The following is a 21,068-nucleotide window of genomic DNA, read 5'->3' as shown; positions in this document are numbered from 1 at the left end:
CTGATATCTTCTTCTACATGGGAAGTATAGAAGGTAAATAGAAAAAAAAAAAGTTACATATGCCTATGTTTTTGCTATAGTGTGAATTTAGATACAAACTGAATTTAAGTAATTTCAGTGACATTTTGTGTTAAACCTTTAAAATTATTTTTTGGCTTATTTAGTTTACTTTTATTTGTACCTTATGCATACTTCTTACCACTTATTTCTTCTAACCACAAAATTTCTCTGATAATATAATATTCAAATTAATTTCTTCAAAGGCCCAGTTCATGAAACAGTATATGATTTCTGGAGAATGATCTGGCAAGAACAGTCTGCCTGCATTGTGATGGTTACAAATTTAGTTGAGGTTGGCCGGGTAAGAGAAAACAAGATTTTTTTTTCTTGTTCACAAAACATGAGTATAAGTTGAGTAGCTATACATAACACACTTAAAATAGAATCTCATTCAGTTGTTTTAAAAATCCATAGGCATAGCATTTCAATTGAGTGCTCCTCAGTGGACCTTTGGTGGCTAAGAAATTATTTGACTTCTTTATTGAGTAATGAAAGAAACTCTGATTTTATACTAGATTCTAATAGCATCATAGGGCTTATATATTATAATGAGACTACACAAAGTTTTTCTATTTATTGTGTAATAGATTCTTTTATCTCATACATAGTTTTTCTTTAACTATATTTTTACTGTAACCTAAAGAGTTACTACTGGAAATAAATCATCTTGGTTAATGTGTATTCAGGCCCACTTTATATACCCTTTCTGTCATTTAGGTTAAATGCTACAAGTATTGGCCTGATGATACTGAAGTTTATGGTGACTTCAAAATAACTTGTGTGGAAATGGAGCCCCTTGCTGAATATGTAGTTAGGACATTCACCCTGGAAAGGGTAAGTACCCTAAAATTCTCTTTATTTAAAATATGTTTATTGAAACTTTTTTTTCTCCTGAAGTCCCCATCAAGATTTGTTTTGATGATGCTATAGAATCTATCCATCCATTCATTCATTCCACAAATATTTATTCAAGAGCATGCCATGTGCCAGGCATGTTTGTGAACCTTGGGATACATATTAAATACGTATTAAATGATTTCTATTTTGAAAGGTGGTCTAGAATCATGTGAAAAAATCACAAAACTAGAAAATCAGAGAAAATCAAAAGAACAAAAGAAAAATTAAATATAAACCAAAAACCAACAAAAAAGAATAAATGAGATCAAAAAGCTAGTTCCTTGAAAAGATCAATAAAAGAGCTAAACCGCTGTCAGTTCTAAATGAGGGCAGTCAAAACTACGCAATATTAGAAAACACAAAAAAGATATAACTGCAGTTATACTTGCTGTTAGGAAAGCAATAAAAAAAATTACATATAAACTTAGAGACAGAGATTTTAGTCTAAATACCCTTATATTTAGTAGAGTAAATACTGATTCTCAAAATGTGACCCAAGAAGACTTAGAAACCTGAACAGATGATAGAAGAAAATAGAATCTTAAAATTTACCAGTGAAATTTCACTATGGTCTTATAGTTGAGGCTTCTTTAGCTTTTAGAGAACAGTTGATACGTATGTTAATAAAATTGTTTAGACCATAGAATACCATTAAAACCAGCTAAATATATTTTAAAAGCTAGCATAACTGTGATAACATAACCAGGTAAAGATAGCACTCTCTCAAGCTCTTCTCTCTCTCTTTTTTTAAATGATTTTATTTCTTTATTTGAGAGAGAGACAGAGAGAGTGAGAGAGAGAGAGCACAAGCAGGGTGAGGGGCAGAGGGAGAAGCAGACTCCCCACTGAGCGGAGTTCCGGGATCATGACCTGAGCCGAAGGTGGACACTCAACTGACTGAGCCACCCAGGGGCCTTGCCTCTCTGTCTTTTTTTAAATCTCTCTCTCTTTCTCTCTCCTTCAACAGTAACTAATAGCATGCATATTAAGGAGTGAAAACCCTAAAGGTATTGCTATGTAATCAGGAGTGTGATGTGGATAATCAGTCTCACTAGTATTCAGTTTGGGGAAGTTCTAGTAAATGAAATAAGACAACAAAAGGAATAAATTGCTTAACTGTTAGAAAAGATAAGATTATTTTAACATGAAATTATCTTATACCAAGAAAACTAGAAATATTTTAAAATGGAACTACTAATCATTGAAGTGGCTAATTCGAGATAAATATTCATAAGTGATAGCTTTTCTGTATATTAGCAGGAAACAGTAGTAGACATTACAAAATCTCTTTCACAATAATAAAAAAATTTTAAAGTATCTAGGAATAAATTCAACAGAGATATAGGTCCTAAGTGACTAAATTCTCAAAAGTGTATTAAAATATATGTAACATAAAATATGATGTGAATCAGTAAGTGGAGACATGCACCATGGCCCAGAATGGAAATGTTTTATATTAATACCACTTTCTGTAGTTAATGTCATACTAATTGGAACATCATTGGATTTTTATTTTTAATTTGACTTCTTGCTATTAAGAACTGGAAAAGAGTAGTTTGGTTTTTTTGAAAACCATGTATTTGAAAATTACATAGGAAAATTTAAATAGAAAGAGCAGTAAGGGAACATGCCTTGCCAGATATTAAAAAGAACTCTTTACTGAAGTTTACTAAAAAGAACAAGGCTCTTAGAGCAAGCACCTCCAGTAAAAGAATTAATATGGAGGAGGGGCGGTAACTATCTGAAATCAGGTCTTAGAACAATTTATGATCTTCCTCACTGGAGTTGACTTGAAAAGTAGTAAAGAAAGAGATTTTTCTATTTGTATGATTCCATGAGAGTGTTTATCATTGTCATTATTATAATTATATGTTGAGCCCTACTTTGTGTAGGGTATTATGTAGGGACTAGATCTAGAAAGAATAATAAGACCTGATCACTGGCTTTGGTGCTATTGGTTGGTCTATCTCTATAGGACAGAATCTAAACTTTCTCAATTTGGTTCATTTATTTCCTGACATTTTTCTCCCCGTTCTGATTGAACAAGTGAGATGGAGATACCACAGATAGCTCATAGTGCCACTGGAATTATATAGATTACTGTGGGGATTTGGGGGCTACAAATGTGGATTCTTAAAAATAAACTCCGTAACATTCTATGTAAGCTCTCTAAGCTGTGCCAACACAATCTACAGGCTTCTTTAACCAAAAGGGAAAAGTTTTGAAGTGTGCATTTAAAAGTTCTCTTAAATTAACCCAATAGGAAAGCGGCATTACAAATGATGCTTCCCTTTCATTTTGTACTTTTGTTACTATAAATAATACTCGCTGCTGCATTATTTCTCAGAATTAGGAAAAATCGTTTGCCCAAAGAACAGTTTAGTTGTCTCTATATTTTTACGAAACAATCTGAAGTAGCACTGTCCTGGAAAATCCCTGCAAAACCATTTTCAACATGGATAAGCAAGGCATTAAAATCTTTTTGAGGTGAGAAGCCAGAAAGTTGCTTTTATTTACCCCTCGAAAACTCAGTGCCTCGGGTCAACAGGGCAGCATTTTAGCTTTCCTGTTTTTTTCCCTTTTCTCCTAATAATTTTCTGTGCTGTCATTCTAAGTAAGGAACAAACTGTCAAGGTAAATAAAAATTTACACAGAGTTAAAGAACTGAGCAAGACTTCTCATTGTCTTTCTTTGGCAGGTATCTGACAAGAAAGGTAAGTTCCTCGACTGTGTCAGGCTAGCATCCTTTTTCAAAAAAAGCCTGGTCTTTGATAGATTCTTCATTTTTTATTTTTTTCATTGTCAACCAGGTCTAGTGCCTGTGACTGGTGTTGAATGGCTTTATTTGGTCTCTCTTTTTTTTTTTTTAAGATTTTGTTTATTTATTTGACAGAGAGAGACACAGCGAGAGAGGAACACAAGCAGGGGGAGTGGGAGAGGGAGAAGTGGGCTTCCCGCGGAGCTGGGAGCCCGACGCAGGGCTCGATCCCAGGACCCTGGGATCATGACCTGAGCCGAAGGCAGACGCTTAATGACTGAGCCACCCAGGTGCCACCTACTTGGGCTCTTTTGAAAACACTTGTTTACATGTTTGCACAGAGGGGCTACAATGAGATCCGTGAAGTGAAACAGTTCCATTTCACCGGCTGGCCTGACCACGGAGTACCATACCATGCCACGGGCCTTCTTTCCTTTATCCGGCGAGTGAAGTTCTCCAACCCTCCCAGTGCCGGCCCCATCGTTGTGCATTGCAGGTGAGTGCTGGACCAGACGCTCTGGACTTGTATACAGCCAGCTTTTTTAAAGAAGACGAGGCCTTCAAGCACAAAACTAGTCCACGCTTACAAGGTTCCGGCTTACATGTATTACAGGGAAGGTTAAAAAAAAAAAAAGTTAGCTCTAAGGAGGATATAAAATAGAAACTTAAAAAATAAATACATTCATCCTAATGTGTGTAGTGTTGTTCACAAATGGGTGTGTGGAAACTTTGTCTTTTAGCAGCAACATCTGTGTTTGGGTTTGTTTTTTTTTTTTTTTTTCCTATCACTTTTGCAAATCCCATATTGTATGGAATGGGAGGTTAAAATAGAGATTTCTTGCCAATCTAGTAAATTCCCAATAGAAACCCAGCTTTTAAAACTAAATTTGAGACATACAGAGTTACTAAATGGCCTAAATTGCAAGAATTTGTGCTATAAAACAGCTATTTAAGAATTTAAAAAAAAAAAAAAAAGAGCCATCCATCAGAGGACCTTAAAAACTACATCAGTGAGATCCAGCAAATATATGCCAGAAAAATGTGAACATTATATCCAGGCTTCCTTCTGATTAGAAACTCCTCTTAAAACATGCATTCAGAGACACTAAAAGCAAATTACATGGCCTCATTTTGAGATGTGAACAGAAAAATATGTACTGAATCTGAAAAGCTTTTCCTAAATGCTGCACACCATTCTCAAATACCATCCCCTCCAAGCTACATAATAGGTTGTACTTAAGCATTTTTTTTTTTTTTTTCTGAAAATCCGACCTATTCAGAATTTAAATGACCACATATGGAAGAGGGAAAACAGCACAGAGACTGACATAAAAGTAAGGCATCCCATAAGGATCAGATACTGTGTACGCTGAAAAAAAATCTTCAGTTCAGTCCTCCTCAGGAAATCTGATGTACTCTTCAGTTGCTTTCCTGTCTCAAACCCTGGGAACAGTGATTGAGAAGATGGTAGGCAGAAGAAAAAGAAAAAAAAAGGAAAGAGAGAGAGATACCCACAATATCTTTTACTTAAATTTCTTAAAGAACAGTGTGTTTAAGAGAAGTGACCAAATCTGGACAACAAAGAAATAATGTTAATAGCCAATTTATGCATTTAGAAAATGAGATAAATGGGTTTTCAATTCAGGAGTGTCTTGACTTATCATAGAGGTTTACTTTCCTATGATTTGCTTGCTTCGTAAGTGCTCCAAGATTCTCAGATACTCTCTTGAAACAAGAAGTGTCATTTTTCACTTATACTCAGATATCTGTGAATTTATAAAAAAGAGGAAGCTGACTACCAAGTGAAATTTCCCCCTCCCCCAAATCCCCAGCTATATCTTATTTGCACTGTTGATTTTTATATATAAAATTGAAGAGAGCTGCCTGGGTGGCTCAGTCAGTTAAGGGTCCAACTCTTAATTTTGGCTTAGGTCATGATCTCAGGGTCATGAGATCGAGCCTCACATGGGGCTCCCCGCTCAGCAGGGAGTCTCTGAGATTCTCCCTCTTTGTCTGCCCTCCCCCTCACATTCTCTCTCTCTAAAATAGATAAATAAATCTTTTTTAAAAATTGAAGAAACATTCCCAAGAGGTAAAACAATCAGTGGTATGTTAAGATTCAATGACTGAATTAAATACAGTAAGATAGTGGCTATCTTTGTGACCTGTTAAGAATTATATTCTATACCTAACTATTCATTTTCATTTTTCCTTCAGATCACCAAATATTCTTTCTACTATTGGCCTTCTCCTCATTGATAACCACCATTTCCCTCCCCACCGTCACCATTAGCACTTCCTCTGAATTGTGACTCCTCAGATTTCCCAGTAAATGTTTTGGAATTAATTTTCTTTGCCTTGGTATTTACAAGAGTCTGTCAGACTAAAACAGTGAGCCAGCATTCTTGCATTTTGCCAGAGGACCCACAAGTATATGAGTAAGAATATTTTTGAGGTTAAATCTTAAAGCACAAATCCACCCCTTGGCCAATTCTATGAGCTTAAAATCACGTGCACTAGATTTCCAAAGAATGAAGACTTGTATGAGAGCTGTGGAACTTGAACAACATATATACGTTATTTGTAAAACACAATTTGATATACAAAGTTTATCATTTTAATTTCAAACTCATGCTGCAGTCTTCATTTTGCACCAAAGCAAATACTCTACATGAAGTTATTTGTACATTAAATAAGTGTTCTATATAACATACAAATTATATCTTGCAGTTTGTTAAATCAATTTGATTCCACCTATCTGACAGTTGAAAGGATCTTTATTTAATAAGATTGCAAGAACATACGTCTTTCAATTCTTTAGATTTGTTTAATTTTTTTCAGTGCTGGTGCTGGACGAACTGGCTGTTACATTGTGATCGACATCATGCTGGACATGGCTGAAAGAGAGGGTGTTGTTGACATCTACAACTGTGTCAAAGCCTTAAGATCTCGTCGTATCAATATGGTCCAGACAGAGGTATGCTGCTTGTTGATTGATCTCTGATGGCTTTTTTTTTGTTTTCCAACATTTATCAAAAACAATGTTTTTCACATAGAATCAGTATTACCTCATCAAGTCATATAGGAAAATATTGATATCATTATTAATGTTTCTACATAGAGAAAATTCTTTGTATTCTCTACCTTTGATGACAAAAGATTTTTATTAAAATAGTTTGATTTTTTTTTCTTTCTTAGGAACAGTACATTTTTATTCATGATGCCATTTTAGAAGCCTGTTTATGTGGAGAAACTGCCATACCTGTCTGTGAATTTAAAGCTGCCTATTTTGATATGATTAGAATAGACTCGCAGACTAACTCTTCACATCTCAAAGATGAATTCCAGGTATTTACTTATTTCTGGAGCTCCTTTTATGAGCAACTTATTACAGTGTGTTCTGGGCATTATTAATTCCTCTAAGGAAGGTCTTTCAGGTCAAACTTATAACTTTTGACCCTGTCTCTTTCATTATACATATTACTATTGTATTAATGAGCTCATATCTGCAAAATGAGTTCAGACTCAGGGAAGAGTATGGGGAAGGGTATCATAAAAGTCAAACTTGGTGGTGGTTTGTGTGTGTTTACAACCTTTTTTTATGCAGACTTGCGGATTTTAACCTTCTGTGTCACTCACAAGGTGAGATCAAGCGCATTAATAATAATAGCTGAAGTTTGTACTAAACATTGTCTCTAAATAACCCCAAATGTTTTCACTGCCCTTAAAACATCCCTGAAGGTGTGTGAATGTGAAGTCAAGAGTAGCTCTGGACACCTAATACTTTGATCCTTTGTGCAGTGCTCTTTCTAGGTTGTTCTACCCTGTTTTCAAATATGGCATGCCAAAATGTTACTACAGATGATAGTTTCCAACTTTGATGATGGGTCATCGTTATGGGCCGCTCTACTTCTGTTTTCTTTGGTTAGGCAGTGCCTTTTGCAGGTAGCGACGGTTTTTGGCTTCCCTTTTCCTTTTAGGAAACACAGTGAACAATGTGTATATTGTTTCTTTGTCACTTCTCAGGCTTCATTAGCTTTAACTAAGTCTATCAGCCTGTCATCATGGCAAATGCCATCGCCTTGTACAAATCCTTCCCTTTGTACTTGGCCTCCCAGATACTTGATGGATCTGTTCTGTGCTATTAAATGGGTCACTTGCTTTTAACCTAGGTTCCCTTTTCTTTTTAGACTTTGAATTCAGTCACCCCTCGACTACAAGCTGAAGACTGCAGTATAGCGTGCCTGCCAAGGAATCATGACAAGAATCGTTTTATGGACATGCTGCCACCTGACAGATGTCTGCCTTTTTTAATTACAATTGATGGGGAGAGTAGTAACTACATCAATGCTGCTCTTATGGACGTAAGAGACTGCTGTCTTTGTTAGTGTGAAGTGTCATGAAAAGCTACGTGATATGGTGAACACCGGCTGGTTTTCTTTTCAAGAAAATTAACAGGGCCTAGAAAGGAAACTTGGAAATTTTTTTTTTGAGAATGACTTTGAATTTCCCCTACAGGGATTCTTAGGAACTCTAAGTTTTAGGCCCCATTGTAAGTTTGGAGCTTGGTTGTCAGTTATTATATTCTGTACAGGAAATACCTGCAGGTCATATTTTCCATCTTAATTATTTTCAGAAAAGAAAATCATGCTTATGTATTTTGAATGTTAGGTGAGGAATGAATTTTTGAAGACACATAATGCCTTATCTTACGGAAGTTGTGTTAATTTGGGAAATCTTTATCTCTGGCATTTAATGTTCCAGTAATTTATGGCTAACTTGTTTTACTGGCCAATAATTATTAGAGACCCTTTATAAATAACTAGGAGAAGGCACCGAGGATACATGTTAATACATCCATCGTTAATGAAAAAACTGTCTTGCCCCACTCCAACCATCACAGAGTGTAAGTGGTAGAGCATATCCTCAGCAGGTTAGCGTCCCATAGACAGAACAACATAGGGAGAGAGTTTTAAGTCAGTCCTTGGCTACCTTGCTGGGTTACCTTGGAAAGAAGCAAGAAGGCTCTCCACGTTCAGAATCCTTTTAAACAGCTCATCATCTTCATTTGTAAACATTTCTAGGTTTTGCCTTTTCATCTGTAGAACCATAGCCAGGAGAAATTAGAAGTCAGGGTCCATGCCTGTGTGACTAATAATGAAGCTTTCTGCATTGTTGCTCCTATTGTGTTTTCGAAAATTAGCTCCTGATAGTAGAGACCTAGAAAGCCTACTTTCTACTTCTGAGACTAGTCTTTTAGCCAGTCACTTTGCTCTTTTTATGTTGCAGAGCAGAATAGTCTAAAGACAAGCTCAAGTGAAAAGTTCCCATTCTTGCTATGACCAGAATCTTGCCTTGTCATTAATCACATCCACTGAAATCACACCTAATCCTCATTGTTATCTTTTTCTTCCCATTTTAATTGTCTGGAAAGACAAATACACTAAATACAGAGAAAACACACAAGACCTTTTTGTTTCTGAGTCTAGATTTGGAATTTTAAAAGGCTGTGTGGAAAAGGGAAGAAGAAAATACTGTTAGGAAAGAGATTGATGAGGCATAGGTCTGAGGCATTTTTTGTCTTTGGCATCAATTGCTGTCAAATTTTTCTTCATTTCCAGTTTGTTTTCTAGTCAACAGGAAGACTGAACCTTGTTCTCTACCTGTTTCTACTCTCTGCTTAATTCCCTATGATTCAACATAGATACATTTCATAATTGAGACCGTCCGGTGGATTCAGTAGTGGTAGTTGGGGCCTCAGAAAAGTTAGGTTTGGTTTGTCTTGTAAGAACAGAGCTCACTGGTCAGCACTCCCCACTCCCTCTACCCTCTAGCAACATCCTCAGTGTTCTGTACCCTTGTGCTATGATTGTGAAGCATTAGGAGGCAAGGCCAAGGATTCTGTGATTTCAAAGCCTCAGATGTGCTCTTGTCCTTACCGAGGAAAGATCTAGGAAAGCACCTGTGTCCCTCACATCATCTTATTCATCTCCCCTCCCCTGTGACTCAAAAACTGAGTAAATAGCTTGGCTTCCCATGGAACAGACATGTGATTGGAAGGAAAGTTATTCTTCTGACCCTTTTTCATGAGGCTTCATACTTTCTTAGGAGACACTCACCTCAGAGGCAGGTGTAACTCTGTGAGGCTTGAGGTCATTTAGAAACAGCCATTTGAACTGTCAGCACTCAGATTTATCCCACTGTCTTCCATGGAGCTGAATGCCATGGTTAGCAGCATTTCCCAAATGGCGATAAGATCAATGTTCAAGAATATGTTTCTACACTGATGTTAAGACACTTGAAAAACTAAAAGAGTTAAATGATACAAATGAGTTAGGGGATCACTGACAATTTTATCAGCATGAAGGAAATCTATCTCAGGCAACTGTCTAGTCATTTTTTTACAAACTATTTAATACATAGAAATATAGATCATTAGTCTGCAGAATGACACATTGCCCAGGTCACATGAGTATACTCTCTCCTTCTGGATGGAGATAATGTGTCATGTCCCAGTCAGGGGGCACTTGGTAAAAAAAAGGAGCCATTCCCTTATAGGTGGAGCCAAGAAGTGCATTTTACTTTAAGAAAAATCTTATGGGGATTAACATAAGAATAAAATAAAAAATTTAAATTAAAAAAAAAAAAAAAAAAGAACAGCAGTTCTGGCTTTATGTAACTTATCAAACGGCCCATATTTAACCTACCTGAGTTGGTATGGCCAAGCCGGAGACTCAAATCATGCAGGTAAAGGGCTTAGCAGTGTCTGGCATATTGCAAGTACTTGATAAATGACAGCTATTATTATTCCTACTGTTGTAATTATTTCCAGTACTTGCCTAAGAACTATTGCCCTTTCTCTGCTGTTTCTGATTTGCACATGAGAGTCATAGCCAGGGACCTCTTTCCCACCCTGAGACACAGAGAAGGATAATGCTGAAGTTACTTCAGACATCTCTTGTATTTTACCATTTATCGAGCACTGACATGAAGCCAGGCATGAGTTGGCTGTGTACACACCTGCTCTTATTTCCTCCTCAAAACAAGCCTCTTAGGAAGGTCCAGTGTATTTCCCCATGATACAAATCAAGGAACTTAGCCTCGGAAAGATTAATTACCTTACCTCAAGTCACACAGTAAATCACTTGAAGGCAAAAAAAAAAAAAAAAAGAAAGAAAAATCTTAAGTGATTGAAACTGTCATTCTGACCATGAATGTACATTAGAAATGCCAGGAAACTGGAATGGGCCTGCAAGATGAGCAGAATGTGCTGATAATATCCATATAATGTAAAAGCACACAAGTATGAGGCATATGTGGTTTTTCTTACTTGAAATGGAAGAGAACCCAGCAGTTTCATATATAGATATGAATCAGATTTATATCTATATATAATACACAATATATAAATATATATAAATATATATAATATATGTATATGTTGATAGATGTTGATAAATGATAGAAGATAGATAGATGATAGATAGATAGATAGATAGATAGATAGATAGATAGATAGATAGATGAAAGATAGATAGGGACACAGATATACCTACATACACACCAGGGAATTTTGTGCCTTCAGCCTCTCAGATTGATTACCTTTGAAAAACTGAAAGAGCCCACAGGTACCTCATGGAGGATCTTAACCTTAAGAAGTTCTTTAGTTTCTTCTTTTGTTTTTGGCCTATATTTACTTCTCTCAGCAAAGTAAAACTTGAATTGCTGTTGAGACTTTGAAGCCCTGCCATCAGATTGACAAAGTAGTGGCTCCAGTACATTCCAGTGGCCCAAATCTCTTATTCCATGGCTTAGGCAGCGTCCGGCTCCCTCTCCACGTGGGGCTGTTACACCTTACCTGGTCCTACCTTGAGATGCGTTGAATTGGCTTGTACGACTGATCATTCATTTTAAGTTCTCATGTTTTCCCATCTACCTTGTTTCTTCACAGAGTTACAGGCAACCAGCTGCTTTCATTGTCACACAATACCCTCTGCCAAACACTGTGAAAGACTTCTGGAGATTAGTGTACGATTATGGCTGTACCTCCATCGTGATGTTGAACGAAGTCGACTTGTCCCAGGTTAATGGCTGGGAGTTGCTTCTGTGTACTCATACACAACCTAATGAAGTAGTAATAAGATGTTAAAATCCGCTTCATACTACCCTCATTGGAGAAAAATAATGCTCTTTTTGTTTTTTTTCCCCCAAAAACATTCATCATCTAGGGGTGTCCTCAGTACTGGCCAGAGGAAGGGATGTTGCGATATGGCCCTATCCAAGTGGAGTGTATGTCTTGTTCAATGGACTGTGATGTGATAAACCGGATTTTTAGGATATGCAATCTAACAAGAGTAAGTCATTAATATTTTACGTGAGCTGATCCAGAGCAACTGAACATAACCATGTTGGGGTATCATTCCAATCAGACAACAGGAAGAGTGGAGTTAATAGGTGTTACGTAATCAGTCCCAAAGGTAGTAATCATCTTATACCTTAGTATTAGAAGAAAAATGCATTCCCAAAAACATTTCTGCTTAGAAATGCAGGAAGCTGGCTGTCCTGGTCAGTTACTTAATGTATTACATCAGAAACTAAATTCAGATGCACTGACTCAACTGAGTTTGATGGTCTGAGCCTGGTCTCTGCGCATATGTGGACTTTCATCAAGGTCAACTACATGTTTTATTAGTATTGATATCTAGCCCAGAAGAGGCATATGATTGAAAAATAAGTACATAATAATAATGATGATAACTAAAAGGCTTTACCTCAGGAGGAAGGGATTTGTCAGATCAGCCATTATAGAAAGATTCCATGTCACTATTGCATACAAGGGAGAACCCCACACATGAGGGGAAAAGGTAAATCACAGCCATCATTGAATCTCTTTCACCTGTAATTTCATCTTGCTGAATGTCCCAGGATCTGGCTCTGCCCAGAATTGTAGAACCAGCACTGGTACCCCTTTTCCCAGGAGCAAAGGAGCAGCTGTGTTTCTCAGAAATCTTTCTTTCCTTGAGCCTTCATATATTTTAGACTAAATGATAAAATTAAGTCTGGGGTCTGTCCTCCAAAAAAGCAAAAAAAAAAAAAAAAAGGTGCTAATAAAAACTGTTTAGATTGTGTAGCCAAATAGCAAACAGAATTTGAAAAGAAATCATTAGTAGCTTCCATGGAATTACTCTTTTTAAAGAGATTTACTCTGTTTTTAGTGCACCAGCTTTATGTATGTATATAATTTTAAGTGTGTGATTCAGATTGTCATGTTCCGGTGTTTTCATATCAAAATGGCTATATGTGTTTCTGGTTAATAAGTCTATATGTATAACTATAAGCAGAGGATATAGTCATAGCCAATTCTGTCGCTCATTTCAGTGGAGAAAAAAAGGATAACTTCAAATCATGTCATAATATCCATGCATATCTTAGATGTTAATTTAAGTGGAATCTCATTATGTCTGCACATCTGTTCCATTATGGTTCTAGTAATATTTTAGCCGAGAAACCATAGCACTAAACTCAGAAAGTAAGACTTGTCTTTTTATTGAGCTGTTTATATGAAAAATATTCTAAGGATGGGAACTGAAATCTGTGTTTTTTCGTCGGCATATTTGTTTATCTTCCCCTATGTTTGGTGTTCTGGTTCTTATTAGTGCACGATTTTTTTTTTCTATTTCTAGTCTTAGTTAATATCGTGCACTTCATGAGATATTTAATATGCACCAATGAGAAGTTGGGTGTTGTTCTAGTAGGTCCTTGTGATGCAGGAGCCCTTGCCAGGTGGAAATTCAAATCTGATGGCTATGATACAGCTTATCATGTATTGCAAATACTTTCTTAACATTTTCTTATGAGGCCTTAATGTTTTGGTTCATTCATTTAACAGTACTATTCTTTGGACAGTATTCTGCTAGGTTCTAGTGGCACAGAGTTTAGGGGAGAAAGAGAGAGATTTCCTCATCTTTAAAGAACTTATATTTTATCAGGGAAGATAAGCACTGAACAAGTCATTGTATAACCATTTATTTACAAATATGAGAAATTTTAGAGAAAAAGGACGAAATCCAGAGTGGGTGATCTGACATAGCTGGGTGACTAGAGAAGACTTCACTGGGGTAATGATCTTTGAGGCACAATTTGAAGAATCGGTAGGAGCTATTTGGGGTGGGAGAACCAACTATCCTGGTGTTCACAGGACAGAGAGGTTTTCCAGGACACAACGAGTTTCAGTTCAAAGACCAGAAGAGTCCCAGGCAAACCCAAGACAAATTGATCATGGTGTTTTGGGATTGAGAGGCACAAACAAGGAGATCTGTGAGGCCAAATGGAGAGTTTGTGCAAAGTTCCCCAGGCAAGAAATGACTTAATGAATGGACTAATAGAAGGCCAATGTGTAATAATGTGGTATAGTAAAGGGAAGGTTGGGGAAGGAAGTGGAGCCATATCGTGTAGAAATTTTTAAGCCACTGCAGCAATTTGGATTTTATGTAAGATCATTTGGAAGCCATTAAAGCAGGGGAATGACGAGATCATATTTGCATTTCAAAATAATCATGATGCTGCAGTAAAAATGGTTTGGAAGGAGATCAAAGTTTATTCAAGGAGACCAACTAGGAAGCAATTATCATAATTGGTGATTGGGCCAATGCAATGATGTCAGCCATGATAAAGAGGAGAAGAATTTGAAAGTTATTTAAGGTGTGTGCTTGATTATTGGATATGGGGTGTGAGGGAGAAGGTTATATAAAGGTAATTCTCATGTTTCTTGCTTCTGTAACTTAGAATGTTTCTGTACTAGTATGTACATATTTTGGACTTACCAGCTAGACTCACTCCAGCATAAATGGCATTTATGTCATGGTGTAAACATGTATTCATCTTCACTTTTTAGTAAAAATTCGAGTCCCAACTTATTTACAGAAAAATGCTCTTCCCTCTACAGCCACAAGAAGGTTATCTGATGGTACAGCAGTTCCAGTATCTAGGGTGGGCCTCTCACCGAGAAGTGCCAGGCTCCAAACGGTCATTTTTGAAACTGATACTGCAGGTGGAAAAATGGCAGGAGGAATGCGAGGAAGGGGAGGGCCGAACCATCATCCACTGCTTGTGAGTATGGCGCCTCGGCTGGGCCGCGTGGGGGCCCTGGTGCTCACTTCCTCACCAGCCTTCCTATTTTCCACGTTAAAGAGTACTCAGCTCACATCTTAGGGATCGCCACAGAGAGCATTTCCAAATAGTCTTCCTGTCTCCTGAGTCTCTAATTTCCGTTTTCAGATTTTTTAAACATCCATTATTATATAGTTATCATATGATTTAAACTCTTTCGAACACTACTTGGAACCACTTTTCTGATGTACACAGCGTTCAAATGTACCAAAATTTCGAGGGATCGAAGTCGCAGCAGCCTGTGCCTCCAGCCTGTTCCTAAGCATAAGCTGCAGAGCTAACGTCATCCTCACGTGTCCCTGCGCTCTACCATCTACACATACATGCGTACAAATGGAGCAAAATTAATACAAAATGGAAAGAAAATGAAGATCATGTTTTCATTTCCTCAACCTACAAGATTGTGTGACCTCTGGTGACTAAAAGCTGCTATCTAAAATGCCTTGGCTTTCTTTGCTTCCAGAAATGGTGGTGGGCGAAGTGGTATGTTCTGTGCTATAGGCATTGTTGTTGAAATGGTGAAGCGGCAAAACGTGGTGGATGTGTTCCATGCAGTCAAGACCCTGAGGAACAGCAAGCCCAACATGGTGGAAGCCCCGGTGAGTCACAGAGTCTCAGACACAGCAGGGGGCAGGGACATTAGACAATCATAACCTACTCGTTGGGTTGACTTCATACACCCAAGGGAATAGGATGTGTAAGTGAGTCTCTGTGGGGACTTTCCTGCCTAACTGATAAACTGCTGAGTATCTCTCTCTACCCACATAAACCTAATCACATATCACAGAAACTGTTCGTGATGAAAACTATTTTCACTTGATTTGGGAAATGTATAGAATTGTGGGGTTTTTTCCTGTGATAGGCCATACATACTAGCTGTAATAAACTTTAGTAAATAGTTCTTACAGTAAGAATAAATTCCACTGTCTAGGCCTTATTCTTGTCTATTTTTCATTTCTTAAAGCATCTAGGTTAACTGGTAAAGCATTCATCCAACGGATATATTCCTAAGCTGTATCAGCACTTTGGACACCTAATGTCTGTCCTTAACCATCAAATGAAGTTTATTTTAGTCATTACCTATAATTCTTCTTCATTTCTGGTCAAATTATAAATTTTAAACTGGCCTCATTGACAGTTTTCAACTTTTACCAGTTAGAGCGAGTGGTTCAGATGATGCCACCTGAATTTTCCAGGGCTCATAAACTCAGAACACAGCTCACAAAATAAGAGACGATAGGAATGGGTAGGTGGGAGCTCATCTGGGTGGAGCTGTATGAACAGTAAGAAAGAAAAGTTAAACTCCTCGAGCACATTTTACTTCTAAAGAGAGATGTCTGTGGGTTACACATATGTGCAAGGTGGGATAAGGTCAGGAGCAGCTGTGTAGTTTATGTTCACACAAAGGTAAACCAGAAAAACCAAGGCAAAATTGTTGCTTGCCCTACATTTATCAAGATGATCAGATAACTAAAATGAGCAATTCAATAAACCTTTAAAGTATTCTCACCACTTCCTGCTCATGGATTGTTCACACAAAAAGTGCATTGCTTCCTGAGACAAAAATCTGAAGAGTTACATTTATACCGTTTCACTTTTACAAGTGATAACAGACGTTAACCCCTTCTACAAGCCCCCTCAAGCCGCCCCTCCTCTAGCTCATCCCTTGGGTTATTGCTGTTGTCTGGACAAGATGATGTTGGTGCTGACTGGAGTATTGTGGCAATGGAGGTAGAGAAAGGGGGGTGGATTTGAAGGATTTTTGAGGTAGAACTCTCAAGTCTTCTTACAGAATGTAGTGGTTATGTCTTTTGACTCTTTGCTGTCTGAAGGTTTCTTACTGTAAACTCCACCTCTGTCTCAGATCAGATCTTTTTAAATTCATCAGTGGGGTCACTTCTGGTGTCAGAATTCAAATTTCACCTCCACATTTTTTTTTAAAGATTTTTTTTTTTAAAGATTTTATTTATTTATTTGAGAGAGAGAATGAGAGACAGAGAGCACAAGAGGGAAGAGGGTCAGAGAGAGAAGCAGACCCCCCGCTGAGCAGGGAGCCCGATGTGGGACTCGATCCCGGGACTCCAGGATCATGACCTGAGCCGAAGGCAGTCGCTTAACCAACTGAGCCACGCAGGCGCCCTTACCTCCACATTTAACTCTGATTTCCTACAATAACTTAGGGGGGGAAAAATCTCTGGTTAAACGCAGCCATTCTAGAACCTTCCAAAAAGTTCCTATGTACATTTACATTCATGTCCCATTAATCCTGACTGAACACCCACCCTCTGATTTGTGTTTAATCAGTGTTAATGATGAGTTCAGTGTGCTGTTGAATTGAACTGACAAGTTTGGTAAGAGTGTAAACAAAATTGCTAGTGACAGATTAAAGAGACATAACTGTTTTCAGGCACTTTTTGGCTCTTCAGATGCACTTGCCACAGTGGTAGGCTAATTTAAATCACATCTACTTGATAATTAAGGCTAGGATTGATAAAGATCTCTTGGGGGAAGTTTTTATTACCCTAGTTTATTGCTGGAGACACCTGAAAGTTCTCTTTAGAAATAATATGCATTTTAGACTGTTCTCCATTCCAGCCTGAATTTTACCCACTTGGACTGAGTTGAGAAATTTTTAATGACACGTTATAAGTCATAACTTGTAATACAATCTGATCTTTTTTAAATTCTTGATAATGGAGCAGTACATAGATGGACTTAGAGGAAGAGCAGTTTTAACTCAAACTTTGTCAACCACGTTGTCTTACATATATAAAGACAGCAGAAACAAATTTTTAGGTATAATAAGCTTAAAAGAACTTAAGAACCACTAAGCATTTTTGAAAAATTTACTTAAATACTCTGATGAATGAAAAGCTATATCAAAAATTAAAAACTTGGAATTGTGAATGGTAGTTTAAAATGACTGGTTTTTTGTTTTGTTTTGTTTTTGGTCCTGCTAAGGAAAAAATATCTGAAGTTTGGAGAAGAATATTTGCACATTTCACTGTAGCATTTATTTATATTAAAGAAAAAATAAAAACAATCTAATAGGCAAATCTGTATGTTAGACTTCTATGTAGTGTGAAAAGAAATGTTAAATAACGTAAGAAAAAGATACATAACAGTGTTAAAGGAAAATAAAATATAAACTTATATTCTCAAATCTATGTATGTAATTACATTTATTCTAAAGTAATTATTTCAACCATGCCTTTAAAAGGACTAGAACAGGGGTGCCTGGGTGGCTCAGTTGGTTAAGCGGCTGCCTTCGGCTCAGGTCATGATCCTGGAGTCCCGGGATCGAGTCCCGCATCGGGCTCCCTGCTCGGCAGGGAGTCTGCTTCTCCCTCTGACCCTCCCCCCTCTCATGCTCTCTCTATCTCATTCTCTCTCTCAAATAAATAAATAAAATCTTTAAAAATAAAAAAAAGTAAATAAAAGGACTAGAACAAAACTCAGGCAGTATTTTACCAATAATTGTTTCTAGTAGTAGAATTATGGAACACTTTTTTCTGATTCCTTGTATTTTTCTGCACTGGGCAGTTTTTCTGTAATGATCAGGTTTTACTATTACAATTGGATAAAAAAAAATACTGGAGATTTTCAAAAACTGAGTAGAAAATATGAGGCAAAGATAATATATCTTTTTACATCAAGTCCCTTTTCCTTAAACAGCAATCATTAGACTCAGACATAAAATATGTATGCCCAGAAATTAAACTTCCATATAGGAAAACCAATGGGTAATTCTTGAATAATTTTAAGCGGTGGCTGGGTGTTCGGTTGGGGGTGGTGGTTCACCATTAGTCTCCTTTTTCTTAACTTTTCTCAACTTGTATGTGTTCGCCTCTTCCAGGAGCAGTACCGTTTCTGCTATGATGTCGCTTTGGAGTACGTGGAATCTTCTTAGTTGGCTGAGATCTCAGAGTCCGTCCACGCAGAAGCCCGTTCATCTGTTGAGCCAGCAGCTCTTGTACCTGTTACACCTGTGCAGAAAGATTTTAATGTGGGGGGTGGGAGGCTTTTACATTCAAGAAGTAAAAGTATTTTTCTTATGACGTTGTGTATCTTAATAAAAAGGACTCAGTTAGTTTCTATTACCGTACGAAAGCATCAACATTTCGTGCCACATAAATTATATTTAATAAGAACAGATTCTAATGAGAACTTATCAGTGTTTGTACAGTGAATATGCAGCTTTTTCTCGCCTGGTTCTGGTAGAACAGCCACCACACGTTGCATGAATTAACAAATTTCTATGTGGCATTTTTCTCCCTTTTTTTTTAGATAAAAGATGTTAACTCTTTAAGGAAGAAGTACGAAAAGCTGTGCAAATTCATAGTAAAGTTCATTTTTTATATGTTTCCAGTGTAGCAGATCTCTATATAAATATATAAATATATATAACTGGCTTATTTTCTTTTGATGTGCAATGATAGCTGGATCATTTAAAGTTCTTTTTAGGGAAAAAAAAAAAACATAAGCCAAAGACTCAACTGTAAATATGTCTATATGGAGAAAGCACATTATATTTATTGGTTACTTACATTCCTTTTTTGATGGCTAAAATACTACCACCACACAATCATTTCTTTTCTGAAGAAAGCTTTTTCTTTCACTAAAATCAATTGTAAACGATTTTTGTAGATTATTTTTTGTATGTTTTAGTGTAAGTAGAGGATAAACTTTTTATTCATAAACCAGGAAGCGATGTTCTTTATAGTGATTCTCTTGTGTACATGCTTGTGAATTAAATTTATGTAAAACACTTGGCAATTGGGTCTTTTAATATAGGACCAAATTAAAACATTTTGCTGAAGATGTGTAATTTTTCACAATTTCATTAGGTAAATAATGGTTTGGTGATCATACATGAGAATTGCACACATTCAAGGGCCTTGCTGATGACTTGCGCAATGCTGAACATCCCTTTAAGCATCGTTTAAATTTTAAAGGAATTGATTTTGTCAGCCTATGAGCAAGCACTGGTCAAGAAAACAAAATGGCAACATTTATGCTTTCAGAGTCAAATCTTAGCAAACTGTAAGCCATCAAGATGATAGAGTGTTTCTTTTGATATTTACATGCACAAGCTTTGGGTTCTGACCATAGGAAGTGTGAACAAATCGATGCCAGATTCCTGTTTGTGCATTGTCGTGGGATTTGTAAGTGAACCTTTCTAAATGTGGTCTTGTTCATATGCTCCATATAGCTGTAACTTCACATCATCAACTTGCAGTTTGTTATTGACTAAAGCATTCCAGTATCCTCCTCCTAGATTGCCAGTACATGACATGGTGCTTATAAAGATTTAACTAAAGTAAGAGTGAAATAAAGTTTTTATAATTACAACAATTGTTTGCACATATTTTCTCTTAACTTCCATGCCTTCATTCCCAAATAAATAGCCTCTTCTCACTGATACTAGTAGACCCCAAAAATTCTATTAAAAGTAAAATGAATGTCCAAGCACTAATAACTTTTTTTTTAATTGAATATCAACCAGTCCAGATAAATGGAGGGGGAAAAGGCCAGAGGACTGACTTAATTCTTTTTAGTTGCTATATATGTATGTCACTATTTTTTTACGTAATATACATTTTCATACTTCTTCCTTATAGCAAACTTGACAAATAAATATCATTCCTGTTTTATAGATGTTGCAACTGAAGCTAATGAGAAAGTAAATGATTTGTCAACAGATTCAAATCTGAGTCTGATTTAGCAGTTCATTCTCTTCCACTAAACACACTGCTTCCCCCAATGGTATGACGAAGAAAATTGGGCACTTCATTCTTACTGTTCCTCATTAATTGGTTTTCTCATAAAGTCTCATTATGGGTATCTTCAAACTTCCATTCCCTGTGTTCATTATTAGAACATTTGTGACCTTCATTAGTAAGAATTTAGATAAAGAGACTTTATCTTTTCCTAGAAAGACTAATTTACATTTAAACATGGATGCATTTAACAAAAAATCCACAAGCTCCTCCCAGATTTCTTTACCCAGTCATGTTCAGGATGTTAATCCCACAGAGGATTCTGCTTTGCCGCATGACCTTAATTTCCTTTCTACTCACCCGACTGTGTCCACACTCCACCAAAATCACTGTAAATACTACTGTTTGCAAAGCTCAGAGGTCCGTGTGGCCTCCAAAATTTAAGCAAAGAACAGAAAGAGTCC

At 36.9% G+C, this 21,068-nt stretch overlaps 1 protein-coding gene across 2 annotated transcripts in view; it reads left to right on the top strand.

Moving 5' to 3' along the window:
• The window catches only part of PTPRK (protein tyrosine phosphatase receptor type K), a 556,644-nt gene extending 536,405 nt beyond the window's left edge, over positions 1 to 20,239 (top strand). For both annotated transcript variants that reach the window (XM_045865517.2, XM_045865516.2), the window contains exons 20-30: positions 264 to 361; positions 778 to 894; positions 4,057 to 4,211; positions 6,557 to 6,692; positions 6,914 to 7,063; positions 7,906 to 8,079; positions 11,667 to 11,798; positions 11,944 to 12,069; positions 14,661 to 14,824; positions 15,348 to 15,483; positions 18,741 to 20,239. In XM_045865517.2, the coding sequence (XP_045721473.1) occupies positions 264 to 361; positions 778 to 894; positions 4,057 to 4,211; positions 6,557 to 6,692; positions 6,914 to 7,063; positions 7,906 to 8,079; positions 11,667 to 11,798; positions 11,944 to 12,069; positions 14,661 to 14,824; positions 15,348 to 15,483; positions 18,741 to 18,794 (1,442 nt within the window). In that variant the 3' untranslated portion in view covers positions 18,795 to 20,239. The remainder of the gene's footprint in view (positions 1 to 263; positions 362 to 777; positions 895 to 4,056; positions 4,212 to 6,556; positions 6,693 to 6,913; positions 7,064 to 7,905; positions 8,080 to 11,666; positions 11,799 to 11,943; positions 12,070 to 14,660; positions 14,825 to 15,347; positions 15,484 to 18,740) is intronic.
• The last annotated feature ends 829 nt before the right edge of the window (positions 20,240 to 21,068 follow it).

The sequence above is a fragment of the Mirounga angustirostris genome, unplaced genomic scaffold (assembly GCF_029215605.1).
Source record: "Mirounga angustirostris isolate CCGP_5_RB_7025 unplaced genomic scaffold, mMirAng1.0.hap1 SCAF_8, whole genome shotgun sequence".
Taxonomy (NCBI): domain Eukaryota; kingdom Metazoa; phylum Chordata; class Mammalia; order Carnivora; family Phocidae; genus Mirounga; species Mirounga angustirostris.
The sequence above is the reverse complement of the archived record's forward strand: the minus strand, read 5'-3'. Positions and strand labels throughout refer to the sequence as shown.